This window comes from Acanthochromis polyacanthus, chromosome 19, assembly GCF_021347895.1.
Source record: "Acanthochromis polyacanthus isolate Apoly-LR-REF ecotype Palm Island chromosome 19, KAUST_Apoly_ChrSc, whole genome shotgun sequence".
Lineage (NCBI taxonomy): Eukaryota > Metazoa > Chordata > Actinopteri > Pomacentridae > Acanthochromis > Acanthochromis polyacanthus.
The window spans coordinates 27,076,290-27,097,771 of NC_067131.1; the positions used below are offsets into that span (position 1 = coordinate 27,076,290).

Consider the following 21,482-nt stretch of genomic DNA (forward strand, 5'->3'; position numbering starts at 1 on the left):
AAAAAATGTAGTTAGAAATATTATATGGGTTTGTGTGTAAAATGCCTTCTTTTTAATTCTTAAATGGTGCCTGAGAAATCAGATGATATTCTTCACATAGAAAGTAAGACGCACTGTGACATGGGCAATGAAATAAATTAATTTGAATCAAAACAGGCTGTAAAATATTATTATATTCAACATGTGCTATGCAATACATTTCTCAAAATAAAATACGTATAATTAAACTAATTTCCCAGAAGCAAGCTATGTTAAACTAATTTTAGACTTTCTGTGCAATAATCTCCTCTTTGGTGCAAGCCCACAGATAATTTCAGCCAGGAGAACTCCCCTATCTGATCTCTGTGTGCTTTTACAGCCTGTTATCACGGCGCTGCTACTGTAGGTCAGACAGGAATCACTCAGTCTGACCTACAGTAGCAGGGGCTGTACTCTTCTTTTGATGTGTTTTCTCAGAGAATCATTTGAAACGCTGAACTCCAGTAACCCATGAAGTCACACGTGCAATCCGAGCGACGTCACCGCTGAGCCCCGCCTTTTAATCACCCTATCTCCCGGCAGCGCCCGCCTCTCTGCTGTGATTGAGTGAAACCTCTCAATCGCCCTTCTGTGATTGGCCGCTTCGCACGTCGTTTAGAACACTTCATTGTTTGCACACACATGTGCCTCGGCTGTCTGTAGCTTAACGTTCAATATAAAGTTATGCAATGTTAGATTTCACTTGAATCTGCCAAAAATCCACCGGCTGCTCTTTAGGTAGAAGAAGATAAAGATGGCGGAATGAGGTTTTTATGTGTGTAGTGGAGCTGAAATGTTTCAAACTTCACAGTAACCACCAGTTTCAGTTTTACATTTCCAACTGCACTGGAGGCTCCAGAAAGAAATTGAATGAATTATTCGAGTAAGAAATTTAAATAAACAGTACAAAATAAAATAGAAATAGTGATTCATGCCATTAGTTTAAACTAAAGGCACCTGTAAATGTTATCAGCCATAGACTAGAGAGAGGCCAGGGTCTGTCCAAGGAGAGACTAAAATATCTGCACAGCTGTAGAATGGTTGGAACTGAGTTATGGACAGATTCATTCATTCATGTTCATTTTTCTCCACAGTATTGTTCAATTCCTCGATTGATTGAAGAGTTATCCGGCCAGTAAAGTGTCAGAAAATGGTGCAAAATATCAAAGAGTGCTTCCTGAAGCCCATGATGACAAATGTTCACAAGAGAGGAGCAAAGAAACTAAAATAAAAGGTAACACTTAAGCAGCTATAATAGCAGAAGTTTCTCTTTAATATCTGAGAAATAGTGATGCAGATCTACTTTTACACATCGAAATCTATGCAGCTGAAGAGGCAAGTACAGCAATCAGGAAGTGTGTTTCTTATTATTTCTAAGGTGCATCTTGGTGTGATTTGCTGGTGCGCAGGTTGACTGTGAACTGCAGTAACCTCGTCTCGACACTTTCTGTTTTTTCTCCGTGTGAATCCGGTGGCGTCCAACGAATGACTCCATCACTGGCTGGATCCGCCAGCCCTGCCTCTTTTCTCATTGGACTGTGCGGCCAAGCGGCTGTCAGCCCATGTGGCGTGGCCAGGCAGAATGTGACACATTTAAATTCATCAGACAAGTAAAGATTCATAGGAGCACGGAGGCTAACGCTAACCCTTCCTCCAGCAGCCCGGCGGAGCATCGCAGTTCAGCTAGCGGCAGATAATCCGCAGATACATGCTAAACAGCTAACATCACACCAACTACTGCGAACCCGGCACTTTTAAGAGACAGGACGTTCTGACTAAACAGGTAAGTTCTCCAAGCTTTATTCAGCTCTCATTGGTCCTCCTGTATCGCCACATTTATCTGCTGCGTCAAAGGAAACGCTTTAACATGTGTCTAATGTGTCAGTTTGGGAGGTTGTGTTTGTCAGAAAGTGTTCCGTTAGTTAACAGCACGACTTGATGGTTTCATTTCTGTCCTTCTGGGGAATATTTGGTTAACATTTGGCTCGTGTAGTGTACCAGCACGCAGACATGATTCATTTTGAAAGAGCTTCAGCTTCATGGAGATCAGAGATGTTTCAAGCACCAATTGAAAGATGCTCATTCATTCTGTAAGCCAGGGGTGTCCAACTCATTCTAGTTCAGGGGCTACATTCAGTCCAATTTGATCTCCAGTGATCCAGAGCCGTAAAATCAGAGCATAATAACCTAGAAATGACTCCAAATTAACCCCTTTGTTTTAGTGAAACAGTGTAATCTGGAAATGTCACATTTAAGGATTTTTTTTACAGAAATTTTGAACAAACTGAGAAAAATAAGTTCAATTTCAAAAACATTCAGCCTCAGTTTATCATTTACACATTACATCTTACAGATCATAGTTTATCTACAAAGAAACAAAACATTTAATCACAGGTATCTGGAGCTGGAGCTCTTCAGGATCTAGGAATGATTTTAAACTTGCAATTTTACTCATTTACAATTTGCAGTTGAAGTCTTCCGTGTAATTTTTACACTTTGCATAGTCATCCCGTGGGCTGGATTAAATCCTCTAAGCCACGTGTTGTAGGACTGAAACGACGATGCATTTGTGATGTAGTTAAACCTGTCAGTGCTTAGGGCCTAAGGACAGGCACGCTGTGCTCATTCCGAATTCAAACGACTGTAAAATCCAACCAAAGTGATAAACAATGGCTGTAAAAGGGTGCAGCCAAAATGCCACTGCGGTGTCTATCCCAGTGGATAATAGAAGTTGTCTTGCCTGTCCTTCTGGACAAAACTCAGCAGCCAATTATTGTCTCCCTGTTGGATATTTTCTTTACTTTGCTTTAATATTGCTGCTGCATCAGTCAAAACTGTGATGGACCAGTGACCTGTCCAGGGTGTGTCCTGCCTTCATCTCAGCTGGGACACACTCCAGCCCCCTCTGCCGCCCTACCCAGGATAAAGCTCTGGATGGGTGGCTTGCTCAAATCTGCATTTCTACAGCTGTAATTTTAGTCCAGCTAACATGAAGGGACGGTTGCTCTTCTAAACCCCTTTTCAGACAAAGCATACGTAACATTGCCGCTTCATTGGTCTGGAAAACTAGTGGCATTCTGTCATTCAGACATATGTCTCTCTACTGTTCCTCACTGCTTCACTCAGACAAACCACAGCCATTCAGAGAGCCATGCACTGTTTGTCAGTAAGGCTAGACTGGGCATTAGCCTGCATTAAGTGACGTACAACACATAATAATACACTACAAATAGACAGACTTCAGCTAAACTAACAGCAACTTTCCTCTGTTCAAAAATAGTGAATTATTTACAGCTTTACCAACAGTCAAATAAAAATATCCTGACAGCTGTGATGGAGCTCAGGACTGAACCTAAAGACAACCGTTATGTAACAAATGACTGAAATGCAGCTGAGAAACTGTGACTCTGTGTGATGGTCACCTGTCTGTGGTGAAGGAAAGTACACAGCGTGACTTGCTGTTAGATTGTGAGGAAAGACAAACAGCTGGAACCAACAAAAGGATTTTAACATTCTGTTTACATCCTTTGAAAACCTGGATTTATTATTTGTGAATGTCATCAGACTCTGTCTTCATTGCATCATTATATGTTTCAGGGACATTTCAGTAATATACATGAAATTGTAGGGCAAAGCTACTTTGTGATTCTCTGTGATGTTTTTGTGTCAGAATCAGAATCACTTTATTCATCCCCGAAGGGAAATTCAGTTGTCAGGGTTCTTATCTGTTTAATTTTGAATTGAATAGCCTGACTGCTGATGGCAAGAAAAATTTCCTAAATCTTTCGGTCTTGCAGCGCAGGGATAGGAGCCGTCCACTGATGTTTCGTTGTTCATTGAGGCAGATGTGACGTAGATGATCCATGTTTGTCAGAATGGCTTCCATCTTGCTCAGTGCCCGTCTCTCCACCTCATCCTCCAATGTGTTCAATCCGATTCCAACCACAGAGCCAGCTTTTTTAATCAGTTTTTTCAGACGCCTTGCATCCTTCTGTTTTATACTGCCTCCCCAGCAGACTGCAGCATAAAACAGGACACTTGCTACCACAGACTGATACAACATCTGCAGCATCTTACTGCAGATGTCTAGTGTTCGAAGTCTTCTGAGGGTATAAAGTCTGCTCTGGCCCTTTTTGTAGATGAAGTCTACGTTTGTAGACCAGTCCAACTTATTATGAAGGTGGACACCTAAATATTTATATGATGTCACCATCTAGATGCCCACGCCAAAAGTGTTCACTGGCTGAAGAGGGGGTTTGGATCTGCGGAAATCTATGATCATTTCCTTTGTCTTTGAGGCGTTGAGTAGCAGGCAGTTTTTGTGACTCCAGTCACTGAAGGCACTTATCAGATCTCTGTATTCAGCTTCATGTCCATTTCTGATACATGCCACGATAGCAATGTCATCAGAGTATTTCTGAATGTGGCAGGACTCAGTGCTGTATTTGAAGTCAGATGTATACAGAGTGAACAGGAATGGAGCCAGGACTGTTCCTTGTGGAGCCCCAGTACTACTCATTAATGTCCCAGAAACACAGTTCCCCAGCCTGACAAACTGTGGCCTTCCTGTCAGGTAATCTGTAATCCATGAAACACAGGAACCATCTTTGAGGATGGTGGGTTGGATGGAGTTGAATGCATTTGAAAAATCAAAGAACATGATTCTCACATAAACTCCAGGTTCCTCCAGATGAGACAGGGCGTGGTGAAGCATGAAGAGGATGGCATCGTCCACTCCAATGTGTTCTTTGTATGCAAACTGCAAGGAATCGAGTTTGTCTTTGACCTCAAGCCTCAGGAGACGTAAAACCAGCCACTCCAGAGTTTTCATGATGTGTGAGGTCAGAGCAATAGGTCAGCGTCAGTTCTGAAATGTGGAAATGGTCTTCACTCTTGTTCATACTTTACACAACTTAGAGTACCTCGCTTGCGCAACTGCATTCAGTTTAGACTTGTGATAGAAATGTTCCTCAGTAAAACCGGAGGAAGACTGTTCTGATAGCTTTAATGGGAAAGTAAACAGGGTGCTCATTTAGAGATGATGCCAAGAGGTTGAGATGCTGTCAGATGAACAGAAAGGAGCACATGTCGGAAAGGGCTTTAGTCTGTCTGCCCAACACTGTGAGCCAGACTGGAACTCTGTTGGTTACTGTGAACATTGCGGTGGTCTTCTATGATTGTGATGCTGATAATGTGCTCTCCCTGTGATGTTTTATAAGACAGATATGGTAATGAGCCATTCTGTCCAGTATAAAGCCCTGTAGGTCAGAGGCCTCCTGGACTGTAGCTGTATAAAGGGTTGAGTAGGGAATGAGTGAAATATTTAGTCTTCATACCCATATCATAGGCTCATCATGTTCTCCTGCTGGATGTGAGTCAACCAATTGAAAGCCATTGTCTTGAGTTCTCTTAGGAATTCCTTATTTTGCTGTAATAGACTGACACAGTGTCTGGCTTTTACATTTCTCAATAAACAAAAGGTTAAGGGTCACATTTCACTGATAATACAAACTCACAGCAAATGATTTCTCTCTAACAATAAAGCATCATAATTTACAAAGAATTCATCCAAAATTGCACGTTGCTTACATAAAAGGGTAGTTTTCTACACTTGAGACGTTTGCATTCTTACCTATCAGTGAGGCATGTGATCAGAATGATGCTAGGTCAGCCAAACATACGAGGCATCCCCTTCCACATGAGGAACAATGACTCCAGCAGATCTTATGTGCTTCACTGAGCCCTGATCTCAACATCATGGAGTCAGTCTGGGAATACATAAAGATCATGAAGACAGTGATAACTGTCAAGAGCTTGGAAGAAACTGCATATTGACATAGGTGCTGGTTTTGGATGTTGATTTGATTGAGATTTTTTGGTTGGGCATTTTACCACCCTTTGGAGGAAGTTTATTGATCAGTAACTATTGGCAAGGCTTTTACTTTTGAAAGCGTCCTCACAATGCTTTAAGTATTTGATAATAAGAAATATGAAAACTAGAAAAGGACTCAGAGAGTGCAGCACTCTGCCAAGGCTGTTCATTTCCCTGTATGGCATTGTCAGAAATGCAGCATTTTATTATTATTATTATTATTGTTGCTGATTAGAATTGACGGCACTATAGAATGTGGCCATTTAATATAGATGTACCCACAAACAAAATGTCCTTACGCCGAGCACAGGCGTGTGTTATGCATGTGTACATTATGTACGGATACTGAATCGCGTGACCTAAATATGTAGCGGGCAGCAGGGATTGATGGGACTCGGAAACACCCCCACAATTTAATCAGTTTTTCCTTGTATCATTTCCAACAGATAAGTCCGATTTGTAGTAGGATCGGAGTCATGTGATCGTAAAATAGTGTTCACTTGTTGTCATGGTTACAGTGACGCCATGCCGCTCTCGTAATGATACAGAAATCTTTATCAAGTCCGTGGATCCAGACTATAAGCCAAAATGTAATCACTTGGTCCTTGTGTCATTTCAGACCTCCACTGAAAATTTCATCCAAATCCATTTGTCTGTTTGTGATTAATGTTGCTAACAGACAAACCAATTGTAGTGACTATAAATCACACAGAAACACTTGTGAATGAACCTATTTAAAGTCCATGTGAAGCAAAAAAAATCATCTGTTCTGAGTGTCTCACACCACATTAAACTGTTTTTAACCACTCAGCCACACTTGAATGGTTAGAAAGAGTTCTCAAGTACATATTATGAAATTCAGTATTTTCTGCACTGAAATGCTGACTTGAGTTCAAAGAGGATGCTTACAGACAGCTTTCACAGCAACCCAAATACCTTACCTGAACCATACTAACCGTTTTAACAAAGCAGGTTGAATGTGAAATCGCCAACGATCGATAATGGAATATTGTTGTCACTCCTGCCAAAATCATCTGGTATCAAGGAACAAGTTTTTCCTCTTCACGGACTGGAAAAGGATGGCATAGCTGCCTGCAGAGTAACGATGGATGGCAAATGGCAGAGTAACAAATGGATGGCATTTCTTGTCAAGTCAGGTCTTGTTGTGGCGTGCTGCTGCATGGGCTGAGCAGTCGAATATTCAGAATGTTGAGGTCTGGCAAGTCAGACCTATCTTCACAGTGCTGCGTCAGTGCTGGAGAATGGTCTGGCAGCACTTTTTTTTTAATCATGCAAGCAGGAAAATATGCTCTGGCTTGTTTGTATTTCTTTAAACCAACCCCAGTCGTAATGGTTATAGATCAACTGTGCCACAGTGGAATGACATGTTACTGTAAGATATCCTCTACAGTTCAAAAGTTTGAGGTCACTTAGAAATTTTCTTATTATTGAATAAAAATGAAAATAACATTAAATGAATTATAAACCTAGTCTAGACATTGTTAATGTGGTAAATGACTATTGTAGCTGAAAACAGCAGATTTTTAGTGGAATATCTCCATAGGGGTACAGAGGAACATTTCCAGCAACCATCACTCCTGTGTTCTAATGCTACATTGTGTTAGCTAATGGTGCTGAAAGGCTCATTGATGATTAGAAAACCCTTGTGCATTTATGTTATCACATGAATAAAAGTGTGAGTTTTCATTTAAAACATGAAGTTGTCTGAGTGACTCCAAATTTTTGAACAGTAGCCTACATCTAGTGAGTCCAGCTAAACCTACAGAGATGACAATAACAGAAGACAGGGCAGCCAGTCATCCTCCTTGTCATCACTGTTGAATTTAGTTGAAATGACGTCAGGTACAGCATGAGTTGTGCTATGTGTGTTGACCAGCCTGGCTTAGAGTTAGCAGATAGTCTTCTTATGCCTTCAGTCCTGTGCAGGGTGTTAGTATGTGATCTGGGTCAGGCAAGGCTACGTATTGCACTGAAGGTGCTTCATTAGACCTAATCCAAGGCCAGTATATCCTGGATGCCAAATCCTTTCAATTACTGAGCCACGGAAAGGCCAGAACATGCTATTATCGTGTGACTGGCCTGTGTTCAGTCTGATTCTCATGACATATACTATTACATTTGTTTACAATACACTATTTTCCTCATTTTACAGCATTATTACAAACTGTCTGGTTCTTACAGTACATTTTTTTGATATCACTTTGTTCAGATTCTTAAATAGCATAACAGGAGTGCCATGTAATGAAGCATTACAGGTCCTGAAGTAGATTTGCAAAACAGAAACAGGAAGTTGATTGATCAATGAGTCAACTGAAATTTAAAAAAAAAACGGCATTAAAAAGAGGATGCACCATTAACCATTAACTGCTCAGAACTAGAAGAGGCAGACCATTTTTGACATCAGCTGCTGAAATATGGTGAAAGAAAACTGCTCTCTCCTTTACCGACTGCAGCCATGCCTCCTGGAGGAAGGTTGGCCTCCCTGATACAGCGGCCTCTCCAGCATGCAGCCAGGATGGCCTCCCTGTGGCTGAGGGAGCCGTTGGTGTAGCCGCATGCTAACTCTCCCACCGAGTGTCCGACGATGCCATCAGGCTGGAAATGTTCCTCTGTACCCCTATGTAGATATTCCAGTAAAAATCAGCTGTTTCCAGCTAGACTAGTCATTTACCACATTAACAATGTCTAGATTGGATTTCTGATTCATTTAATGTTATTTTCACTGGAAAAAATGCCTTTCTTTCAAAAAAATAAGGACATTTCTGAGTGACAGCAAACTTTTGAACAGTAGTGGATGTCTTGTTAAATTCCCCACCTTAGTGAAACTCTACTCTGCTGTGTATCGGCTCACTGACACGTACTCTGATGTACTGACTTAACCAATCAGAGCTCATAGTAATCTGACCACGCAAGCTGCTGCTTCTACATTACAATGGCATCATATAGACTGAATTCTTTCCTTATATGCGTGTGTTAGTCTGAAGGGACCATATGCATGCTGGCTCAGTGGGCTGAGCATCTCTAAAATGTGAATTATATATAATGAAGGAAGGAGTCCAAGGGCAGACAGACTTTTTCTACACTGAGGTGATGACATGCTTTTATTCAGAGGACTGCTAGCTCACCAGCTAATGCGCCTCGACCTGCTGACACAAAAAGGCCTGACCTAGAAAAACGGAACAAAGAACAAGACAGACATGCGACTACACTGTAAAACATGGATGTGCTCTTGGACACAGAACAGTGTATCAGCAGACAGTCTGCTGTAAGTGCTCTGTCATGCGTGCCCAAAAGGACTCATTCCCAAACCTGTCAGTCAAAAATTACATATGCTTCAATACAGGAACATGTTAGATGTTAGAACTGCCACTGAAGCCTTTTTGATATTTTACATCTCATGCTTAGTTGTAACTTAGAATTTCAAAGCATTCAATAATTCTACACATTTCTTTTCCTTTGGGCCACTAATATTTGTGCAATATATCACCGATTGTTGCACTGATTAGATGTGACTACTGCTTGCACTGCTGATCCAGCTGTAAGTAATGCCAGCTGAATAGAAGCGATTAATAGTTGCTTTTATTCAAACAGGTTTAATAATTCAGTGTTAGATCCATCCTTTGTATAGTTGGGTTAACATATAATTGTGAGACTTTTTATAACATAGTTCCTCGGTATCATGGTTGACATTTTTGCTGTTTTCAGGTCTAAAATCAAAATGGCCGCCTATAACCAAACACCACATGGCATTTTTAGGGAAAGATTCTTCTAAAATCAAATCAAAGAAACTAGAAGATATTCACATTTAAGAAAAGAATTTACACTTTTTTTTAACAAATTTCTCAAACTAATAAATCTATTCTAAAAGTTTTGGCAATTATATATATGCATTTCTAAATAGAGCAGAATAGAGCTGAAGACTTGCCTGGTGCTTGACTGGATCACCTGATATAACATCGATCACATTTATCATGTGTTTAAAATCTGTTGCTGCTGTTTGGTCACACCCTCTCCGTCTGTGTTCACAGTGATTCAGCATGGATGAGATAGTCATAGCTGGGATATCGGGCCGTCTGCCGGAGTCCAGTAACCTGGAGGAATTTTGGGAGAACCTCATCAATGGTGTGGACATGGTGACAGAAGACAACCGGCGGTGGACACCAGGTGAAACCTCACATACAGCTGTATCTGATGCTCTGTGCTAGTTACAGTCATTGAGGATGGAAATGCCGGCTTTGTACTGGCGTATTTCCGTGCTATCCGTACAACGACACAAACATTGGCAGCTCCAGGATGATTTTGATGTTGAACTTCAGCGACATGACATTTCTATACGTTATGGAAGGAGCCATTAAAACTGCTTTTCTCATCCTCAGAGACTGTTTGGTCTAGCTTGCTGTTTACAGCTGAATACATATATATTTGAATATATAGTTAATGTAAATTATATAGAATCACATTCCATCTCATTACCATAAGCAAGTAAAGCTAATTTTGCACACTGTTTTTCCTATCCACATATTGGGAAAAACAATTATTTGCTCCACTTAAAAGCAATGCCGTGTTCAAGTTTGTATGTTTGTTTTTCTTATCATAAGTAATGCTAGTGGTTCTAGTGGGCAAACATGGATGTCAACAAGGCAGGTTTCTAAATGTTTAAACATTGTTTTTTTGTCGATAACTTAAGCTGAAAGAATCACATTCTTGTGTACAAAGACAAACATATCGGATTGACATGAACTGGGACAGTGTTTACACAAAGAATGTGAACTTTTTAACTTAGTACATGGACTACCTATCCACCCTGAGGGGTAACTGTCAGTCTGAACAGACACACAGAGCTGTTTTATTGACTATCGCTGCATTTAGCCTGGTTCTGTCCAAAGCTCAACAGTGTCCAGCAGTCAACTCACTGTAACAATGCTGCAAATTTATTGTCATCAGTGTGGCCTTTTCTTTTAAATTACAGAAACACATCAGCAATATTAAAAAAAAAAAACATTTTGGTCTGAGGACTGTCTTTATTCCTAGATTTAAAACAAAGTATTATCTCAGTTTGTCCACTACTCCTGCACAGCATCCTTGTGTGTGTTGCCACAGTAACTCTTTGTGTAGTTACTCATATGGTTCAGAGGAAGTTGTGAGGACATTTTATTGCTTTCACTGATAAGATTAAAGTCATTTTCTCCATAGGTGGTAACTCTTTGCTCCCTGTTATCTATTTGATATCATAGCGGATAAAATTATGATGACATTTATGATGTCCATGATTTAGTTCGGGCTACACAGTGGAGTGGTGGTTAGCACTTTTGCCTTGCAGCTCAAAGATCCCCGGTTTGCGTCCTGGCCTTCCTGGGATCTTTCTGCATGGAGTTTGCATGTTCTTCCTGTGCATGCGTGGGTTTTCTGTGGGTTCTCCAGCTTCCTCCCACAGTCCAAAAACATGCTGAGGTTAATTGGTGATTCTAAATTGTCCGTAGGTGTGAATGTGAGTGTGATTGTTTGTCTCTATATGTATCCCTGATAGACTGGTGACCTGTCCAGGGTGTCCCCTGCCTTCACCCGAGTCAGCTGGGATAGGCTCCAGCCCCCCCCCCCACGACCCTAATGAGATTTAAGTAGTGCATAGATGATGGATGGATGATTTAGTTCATGATTCAGTTTCCACCTGTTAGGCTTCTGTCAGTGCAGGGGGTAAATGCAACCTCAGTTAGGTCTATATGAAAAATGCTTACCTATTGTTGTACCTGCTCATGATCAACCCTTTGAACGTCACACTTTTGACAGGGTCTGATCACGTTTCCATAGCGACTGTGCACTGTGCTGAACTTTTTCCTCGTTCATCGCTGTTTTGATCTGTGTGTGATACACACTCTGTACTAGTAATGAACACTCAGCCCTACCCTTTCCTTTCTGAGGAACTATTTTGAAAATAATGTTTTTCTGCTTTTTTTTTCCAAGGTCTGTTCGGTCTCCCAAAGAGGAACGGTAAACTGAAAGACATCAGCCACTTTGATGCAGCCTTCTTTGGAGTCCACCCCAAACAGGCCCACACCATGGACCCCCAGCTCCGCATCATGCTGGAGGTTACCTACGAGGCTATCTTAGATGGAGGTGAGAAAGGAAATGTTTGTGGTAAAGTGGGACTCAGTTCTTTTCTATTTTCTTTTAGTATATTTAGAGTTTAATGTGGAATAAAAAGGCTCATTATCTGATATTGACGACCTGATGAAATACAGAGGGAGTGTTTAAAAATGAAATGTTGTGATGCAGGACTGAATCCGTCGGCGCTGCGTGGCAGTAAGACGGGCGTCTACATTGGTGTGAGTGGCTCGGAGGCAGGCGAGGCGTTCAGCAGAGATCCAGAAGAGCTTCTGGGCTACAGCATGACGGGCTGCCAGCGTGCCATGTTGGCTAACAGACTCTCCTACTTCTTTGACTTCAACGGTATGTGCACACACAGTCACCTCTCACATATAAATTCTTTCTGTGGCTCTTGAGTTTCATGTTGCTGATAATGGCCTGGCAAAAATAGTCCAGTCTCTTCCTGGATTGTGTTATTGTTGTAATGGCCCCAGAGTTTATTCTGGCAGTACATCAAACCCAAAGCTTTTCTAGACTCATGTTGTGTTAGTACCGTCAAAGGGTAAGATAACTTTTTAAAAATACTACCTGCTGAGCTATTTTATGACTTTTTGATGTGTTGTGTTTTTGGTTGTCCCTCCAGCAGAAGAAGAGATAGTCACCATATTTCTCATTGTGTTGGATACTGAATTAGTTAAACGGTTGTTTAGAGCTTATGTATTTTGTTTCTAGAGCTGAATAAGTTCATTCTATTTTTCTCTATATAAACTGCAAACCTTTCTGTCGGCCTAACTTTGTGGTGTTTTTAAAATACATCATAGAAATGTCCTTATTTGTGGAGAACTAACTGAGAAGAAAGAAAACAACACACTGAATTTTTTAAAAATTATTTAACATTTTTTAATTTGTTTAGTTGATAAAGCACCTAAAAGATGTATACATAGACTCTCAGATATGCAGTACAATTTCTGAAGTAACTGGAGCCTGTTTGCATGTTTTCTATTTGTCTTGTAGTTTTTTATTCTTTGTTGCCTTTATTTTTTTACCTTGTCATGACTGTATGTATCTTACTGTTAAGCACTTGTCTTGCACTTTCAATGAAACAAAGAACTTGTTATTTGTGATTCTGTGGAGACTCAGTGGATGCTGAGTCAAAGCTGTAATGAGCTGCTGATCTGGAACCAGTGGTGCCTCCAAATGGCAATTTAATCTTTGTCTCAGAAGTGGAATCATTTGGTTTGGTTGACCCAATGCTGCATCCTCGGTTCTCTTAAGTAGGTGTTTCTGGGTCTCCTTTACTGCAGATGTGGTTTCTCGCTCTAACCCACCTTCCTCTCCTCTCCTTCCTGTCTCCAGGCCCCAGCACCGCCATAGACACAGCCTGCTCATCCAGCTTGCTGGCTTTTGAAAATGCCTTCCATGCCATTCGTCAGGGCCACTGTGATGCTGCTGTGGTTGGGGGAGTTAATTTGCTGCTCAAGCCAAACACCTCGGTGCAATTCATGAAACTGGGCATGCTCAGTCCAGAGGGCACCTGCAAGTCCTTTGACTCATCAGGTAAAAGAGAGTCAGGGGACCGTAGCTGCATCTCTTTCACATTGGCCGTCATCTCATCTCATTTAGGCATATGGAGCCTTTGGCATGTTTTCACATTCCTGGCTTTACAACAAGTATATTGATCTTTTTCAGTATAGTGTAGTGAAGTTAAAACTATATTCAATTAAATTTATAATCAAGGTCATTGCATCACATCCTGTTGGCAGTACTGCACACTGACTGACTGGGTGAGGAGATGATTTTTAGCATTTTGTTACTGAGGAATAAATCAGTACCAGTTAGGTGTATAATTACTCCACCAAGGAACGTGGTTTTGGATGAAATTTCCAGGGAAGGTCAGAAATGAGACTAGGACCAATTGATTAGATTTTGGCAGTGATGCGGCTTATAGTCTGGATCCACAGATTTGTTTAAGATTTCTGTAGCATTGCGAGATAGCGGCACTGCATCACTGTAACTATGACAACAAATGAACATTATGTTAGCTGTCTGCTGATGATCGCATGATTGTGATCCTACTACAGATACACCACTGTGGACCACGAATTGTTTAAAGATTTCATCCATCAGAAATCCTACAATGACTGAGCAGCGTTGGTGGAGAACTGTGCTCTCTGAGTGCTTTTCTTGTTTGTTTTTTTTAATTGTCAGTTTCAGTCTTTCACATCAGCCAATCTTTAATTGTAAAGTTTGTCTCTCCATCATCTCTATATGCTTAAAGTATAAAGTCATAATGATTTAACTATACATTATGTATTGTTGCACTCTGTGTATAAATGTGCAGTTAGCAATGTGAACTTTGCTGTTTTTGTCAGGCAATGGATACTGCCGTTCTGAAGCAGCAGTAGCAGTGCTGCTGGTCAAGCGATCGCTGGCTAAAAGGATCTATGCAACAGTGATCAATGCAGGCAGCAACACAGATGGATACAAAGAACAAGGTGAGGCCTGCAAGCTCTAAATTCATGCTGTGATGTATATATGAGCACTGCATTCTGAAAAACAGTCAAGTAAAAGATGACCACTTGTGATGTTTTGGATTCATTAATTAATTAAAATGTTTAAACGGTTTAGAATTGTTATTTTTGTGGTTTGTTTCAGGGCTTGGCATTATATTTGGTGATGTTGCACACAACCAAATACAAGATATTGATAGTAGAAAGAACCTCACAAACTATGTTGAGTTTAACACTTTCTTTAAACATCGATTTATTGAGTTATATTTCTCACAAAGCATATAAATTTAGTGGATGTGTGTGTGCGAGTAAAGCAGCAGTTGTGGTTTTGTGCACCTTACTTATCGCCACTTATTTCTCTTGGTTTTCTCAGGCGTAACATTTCCATCAGGTGAGATGCAGCAGAGGCTGGTTCGAACTCTTTATGAGGAGGCGAATATAACTCCTGAGCAGGTGGAGTACATCGAAGCCCACGGCACCGGAACGAAGGTCAGGAACACAGCAATCACCTGTAACTCATTTTTAGTGCTGGGATTTACATCACAAAGCATGTGCTTGATAAGGCAGAAAATAGGCAACAAAAAAACATTTTCTTTCTGAAAATGTCACTTTCACACCCACACCTAAGGTCTCTCACCGGGAGTATATCATGTCTGAAGTATCTCTGCTCTTTACATGCAGGTCGGGGACCCACAGGAGGTGAATGGTATTGTTAGTGTGTTCTGTCACTCAAAGCAAGAGCCTTTGCTTCTTGGCTCCACCAAGTCCAACATGGGCCATCCAGAACCGGCCTCTGGTCTGGCTGCAATGGCAAAGGTGAGAGTACTTCCTTTTTTTTCCCCCATGTCTGCAGTCAGAGTGTTCTTACTTTTTCTGAACATGTGAGACTCCTGCTGTCATCCTTCTGGCTACACCCCACTGTCTTTTGATATTTGTTACTGTGTCTTTGTAGTGTTTGCCCAAAATATTGTATGATAGGGATTAAATGCAGATTTTTATATGCTCTCTCCTGGAAGATATCCATGCTGTTGCATTCAGTTAACACTAAAAGTTGCAGCAGTAGTTGGGTAGTTGATGGGGAAAAAAGAAACCAGGCAATAACTAGTAACTAAGCATGACGTGTCACATTAAGCAAAGAGAAAAGTTGAAGGCAGTCTCAAACCAAACTCTTGGATAGACAAAATTTCCCCTCTCTATTACTGAAGAAGAAAATACCAGAGTTTTGTGAATCTGGTGTGGAGTTCAGCTACAAGCAGCAATGAGAGGTGAAGCAGTTCTGTAGGTCACAGTCATGATGCCTACTTGATCTGATCGTGTTCAAAGCACGGCATCTACTCCCAAGTTTTAGAACTCTAAAACTGAGACTTTTGGGAATACTGCTGACCCAGTTTTATGTTGACAATGCAGCTTCAGGGTTGCATTTGCTCTCTAGATGAACAGAAACAGAGATTTTTGAAAGTAATGATGCAACCCAATGTTCGCTTTCCGATTTCGTTCAAACTGCCAGAAGAGAAAATTTTTAAAAAATCACCCAACAAGAAAAGAATTAAAAAAGCAAACTACTTTAATTATTTAGTTAGTAATTTCTTTTTAAGTTATTGCTTAAATTCGTGACAGTTCTTTTCATCTGTCATGCAGGTGTTGCTCTCCTTGGAGCGAGGAGTCTGGGCTCCCAACCTGCACTTCAACAGTCCAAACACTGACATTCCCGCCCTCACCAACGGTCAAGTTCAAGTCGTTGACAAGCCTATTCCCATCCGAGGAGGCATTGTAGGGATCAACTCCTTCGGATTTGGAGGTTCAAATGTTCATGTCATCCTTCGTCCGACTGAGAAACGAACTGGATCCACTTCACCCCGGACGGTTCCCAGAGTGCTTCAGGCCTGTGGCCGCACTGAGGCTGCAGTGAACACCGTGCTGCAGAAAGGGAAGGAACACGCTGCAGATGAAAGCTTCCTGTCTTTGCTGAACGAAGTGTCAGGAGTCCCTACTACCAGCATGCCCTACCGAGGCTACACTCTGATTGGCTGTGAGAGTGACATCACGGAGGTGCAGCAGGTGCAGGCGGCTGGTAGTAGGCCGCTGTGGTACGTCTGTTCAGGTGAGTGATCACACACACAAACAGACATGGCAGAGACCGATATCTCAGAATATGGATAAATAAAACTAACGCTATTTACATGGATAAAAACCTTCAGTAAGTTGTAAAGCATTTTTCTCATTCTCATGAAATTTAGGTAAAGACCGTGATCTGTTCTAAAAGTTATAGATGTACAGTGATCCCTCGTCTGTCACAGGGGTTACGTTCCAGAGACCCTCACGATAGACGAACACCCGCAAAGTAGAAACCATATTTTATATTATTGTTTGTATATGTTAAGGCTTTATAAACCCTCGACGCACACTGCACAACACCACAGTGCAACACCATGTGCAGCGATCAGACGTCTATGTGAAATGGACAAGGCCAGATACTGAATGCTGCTACACACAGGAGACAGAGGAGACTGATGCTGCGGTCACTGAGCCAATCAGAGCCCAGCACTGTACACTACGCATTTTATTTCGATTAGATATTGTTTTAACATGTTTTAATTATTGCTTTTTAATATATTTTTCCTATTTTTAGGCTAGAAAATGCTTATTTTACTGCAAAAATAATTAAATAATGTAGCGATCACTATGACTGTTGTTTTAAAATGCTGTTGGGGGTTTAAATGTCATTATTATGGTTTATGTTATTGTTATAGTGTTACTAGTGTTTGTGTTTTATTGTGTTTTTGTGGTTTAGTCAGCCTAGTTAGTTTGGCTAAGTGTTGCGTTGTCAGGACCGTGACACTGAAGTGAAGTGTGTTTGATGACTTCCTGCCACATTTTCTAAGTGTTACTCTCTGTGTGTGTCAAAATAAAAGCATCTGTCAGTTGCTGAGTGCATTAAAGGTAGATATCCCTTGTTCAGCACCACTCTTCAAGCAGCTCACCACAATAATAAATGTGTAAAAATACTTGTATACACTGCAAAATCCTGCGATATAGCGAAAAATCCACGATACCAAATGCAATTTAAAAATCCGCAATGCAGTGAGACTGGGAAAAATGAACCGTGATTTGGTGAAGGACCACTGTCGATGCTTTTGCATAGCCAGCTGCTAACTGTAGGCTGCAGCAGTTGTAGCTAATGGTCGATAACCACTGATGTGACTGTATTCTAATTTCAATAGCATTATATTTTTAGGGTGGAGTATGGCTCTAGTACCTCTGTGCCATAATGTCTGAGTCTCCTTTCCATAGACTGAAACATTCAACTAAACTTGGACTGTTCATACATTCAGCTCCTCTCAGTCACCGATGTGCTGCTGGATAAAGAAGGTTTATTGTGTTTACAGGTATGGGAACACAGTGGGCAGGGATGGGCCGCAGTCTCATGCAGCTGCCAGACTTCAAAGAGTCCATCCTACGGTCGGACGCAGCGCTGAAGGACACCGGCCTGGTTGTGTCTCGTCTGCTCATGGACGCTGATGATGCCACCTTTGAAGACACTGTTCATGCCTTTGTTGGCCTCGCTGCCATACAGGTAGGGTGGAAACATCATGTCCATTGCAAATTGATGTAATTTTTGTATGGACTGTGAGATAGAACTGTGCTGTTTGTGCTGCTCTAAATAACACTCTGGTAATCTATTTGTAAAATCTCTATATAATCTTAATTACCCACACTTTTCACATTTTCATTTGACATTTAAATGAGAACACTAGCCAGCCAGCTAGCTAACATTATCTGGTTGGGAATTCATACTAATATTTTAGAATTATATGCGTATTGTAGCCTTAATTAGATAAACCATATTCGTTCACTGAAACCACTAGACAATCACCTCTGGATTCTACCTATTGATGGCCTTCTTCACATTTTAAGCACTGTGTCGATCACATTTAGGACAGGGACACACATCGTAGTTTTTTGTAGCATTTGTTGATGTTAAAAATAATAGGACAGAGATCGCAGTACTCTGCCAAAGTCGTATGATTTCCAATGGATGAAATGGGATCGCAATCATGTGACCGTCATCAGGCAGCTGATGTACTGTTCACTTGTTGTCATAGTTACAGTGACACTGTGCCGTTATCTCACAATGATACAGAAATCTTTAACAAATCTGTGGATCCAGTTTATAAGCCGCATCACTGCCAAAATGGAATCACTTGGTCCTTGTGTCGTTTGTGACCTTCCCTCAAAATGTTATCTAAATCCGTTTGTTGGTTTTTGAGTAATGTTGCGAACAGACAGACAAACAGACAGATAAACCAACGCCTTTCGTTGCGTAATCACCTATGTGTCTGCATCATCTGCATTCCTTGGCAGAGTAATTTTAAGAATGTGTATGGCTTCCTTGTGTGTGAAATTATTTTCTCGAAAGGACTTTTTTAGTGGGAGCACTTTTTTAGTTTTTGGTAGTAACCTGTGATTCACTGACACTAAGCTGTGAGTCCCATCTTGTTCTTGCTCTTTCACATTGTTATTGTTAGCAAGTTCTGTTTTATCCAGTAAAATTTAGTGTTGCTAGATCGTTTAGAAATCAAACAAGATGTTTTGTTTCGACTTCTGTCTTTTGGTGTTACGTGACACAGCTGCTTCTTCTTTCTTTGTTTTGACTCATTTAGATGTTAGAGAAGGTGAGGTCTGACTTTCATTTTAAACCCATGTTTGTTCTGTGCTTTCCCTCTTTACAGATCGCTCAGATTGATCTGCTCACTAAGCTGGGCCTGCAGCCTGATGGCATCGTCGGACACTCGGTGGGAGAGTTAGCATGTGGCTACGCTGACGGCTCCCTCAGCCACAGGGAGGCCATCCTGGCTGCCTACTGGAGAGGCCGCTGCATCAAGGAGGCCAACCTTCCTCCAGGAGGCATGGCTGCAGTCGGTAAGGGAGAGAGCAGTTTTCTTTCACCATATTTCAGCAGCTGATGTCATTAAGTAAGCACACTGTCCAGAGTTAAGAAACATTATGAGATGTGCCTGTTTCTCTTGAAAACTTTCCATCTCCAACTCCAAGCTCTTTGTATGCCCACCATCCAGACTGGATGAGAAAGATTTTTACCTGAAGTGGTGTAAAAAGAAAACAACGAGCTAAGATTTTATACACTGACATTTTCAAAAGCCTGACTGTTTAAAATGGATCGATTACACCACCTACAAAACATCAGAGTTGAAGCCCTCACAAAAGGGTCCACATAGATACAAAAAAATGGGGATCATGTCAAGGCTTACAACACAAAGCCTCTCACACTCAACTGCAAGTCATCCATTTTGAATTATTTGTGTATTCTGGCGGTATTTTTGCTACTTCAGCTGTCAAGGTGTAATAAACTCCTGCAGAATAAACCACAGCAACTTCAGATATGTCTGTCAGTCCTATAGATAGATACTTTATCAACAGCTTACATTTAACAACAAAAATAACGAAAAGACAAAACAGGCAGGTTAGTAACATTAAAGGTTAGTATATACTCAAAGAAAACTTGCTGTCCAATATTGTAAACGAAGCACTTCTAGTTTTAAAAATCAAAAGAAATGCTAATTGTATTAAGTCAATAAACAGTATTTACACCTTTCAAGGCACAGTAATTTTAAGTGATTTAAGTGGTTTGAAGTGTTTTTGATAGGCAGTACCAACCCTAACTCTGACCACTCAGTGATGAGTCGTATAGTCTGATGGCCAGGGAGACCAAATAGTTCTTTATGGTGCAAAAGTTTTCACTGAAATTTCAATAGTGTGTTCTACACCTGATATACAGCACCATGATGTGTAAATATGGGGTTCCTCTAACACCACATTTGTGAGATTTGTTTCCCTTTTTTTGTAACATCTGATAAGTTTTCATGTGCGAAAAACAGCCTTGTCTACAAGTTTGCTCTAGTGTGTATGAAGGTGTGGGGGCCTGATCATCATTTATCTGTCATATCTTACCTCTGTGCTTGTCTGTGTGGCAGGGTTGACCTGGGCGGAGTGCCAGGCCCAGTGTCCTCAGGGAGTGGTTCCAGCCTGCCATAATGCCGAGGACACAGTCACCATCTCTGGTCCTCAGGTCAAACACCTTAATAATTGCCTTTTGTCTTTGAATATATTTTTAGAATATAGAGAACCTGAATTTTATGAAGCCTGACAAGAGCTGAACAGTCTAGTGGTAGTAAGAGTGAGTAGTAAGTGTCAGTTTTCATTTTCATAGACCTATGCTAGTATATTTATTTGCAACTTGTGTAATAAAAATTGCAAAGTTAAACTTTTGATGGCAATGAGCATAGGTTTTGATGTCAGGAGCAGGTTTTAATTTGATTTATTTAAATGTTATTTATTTAGTGCCAAATCATGACAAACACAGTTTAATTTTTTTGCATCAGCCACATTCTTTTTGCAGTTATTGGGACATCCTGATAATTAGGGACTCTAACACCCAGCTATATTTATCTATGAAATTAGATGAACTCAGCCAAATGTCAAGCATATGTCCTTTAACTCGCACATAAAACTCTCTGCCCTCTTTAATCTGCGCAACGTTTTCTCAGAATGAGCAACATCCTGTCTCAGAGTGATGCAACAACATGAGTCCATGCATAAAGTCCAATGAGGGAAAACATGGCCATGGTTAAAACTTCATCTGTAAAGAACCTCATGAGATCAGAATCCACTCAGTAGAGCTGTGACCCTTTGTCAGACTAGCCACAGCGCTAAGAAGAAACTCTGGGTTGTTCTTGCTTTCCTCTGTTAACGATGAGGAATAATAGCGATTCTGCCATTATTGAAGGATTTCTATATGTTAATAGATCTATAGAGTGTCTTTAGAATGTCAAGTCTTGTACACAGTGAAGCTGCAGTACTAAAAACACAATAAGTATCACGTGTGAGTAAATTTAATGTATTGATTTATGGCATTGAGGTCAGAATTACTGGAACATTTCCTCAATTTTCGTTAGAACATT

General features: G+C 40.8%; 1 protein-coding gene across 1 annotated transcript in view; it reads left to right on the plus strand.

Moving 5' to 3' along the window:
- The first annotated feature begins 1,471 nt into the window (after positions 1–1,471).
- The window catches only part of fasn (fatty acid synthase), a 46,211-nt gene continuing 26,200 nt past the window's right edge, over positions 1,472–21,482 (plus strand). The window contains exons 1-12 of the mRNA XM_022190836.2: positions 1,472–1,801; positions 9,940–10,075; positions 11,873–12,025; positions 12,185–12,358; positions 13,352–13,552; positions 14,368–14,490; positions 14,879–14,994; positions 15,187–15,321; positions 16,144–16,606; positions 17,892–18,079; positions 19,236–19,425; positions 20,496–20,590. Of these exons, the coding sequence (XP_022046528.2) occupies positions 9,949–10,075; positions 11,873–12,025; positions 12,185–12,358; positions 13,352–13,552; positions 14,368–14,490; positions 14,879–14,994; positions 15,187–15,321; positions 16,144–16,606; positions 17,892–18,079; positions 19,236–19,425; positions 20,496–20,590 (1,965 nt within the window). The 5' untranslated portion in view covers positions 1,472–1,801; positions 9,940–9,948. The remainder of the gene's footprint in view (positions 1,802–9,939; positions 10,076–11,872; positions 12,026–12,184; positions 12,359–13,351; positions 13,553–14,367; positions 14,491–14,878; positions 14,995–15,186; positions 15,322–16,143; positions 16,607–17,891; positions 18,080–19,235; positions 19,426–20,495; positions 20,591–21,482) is intronic.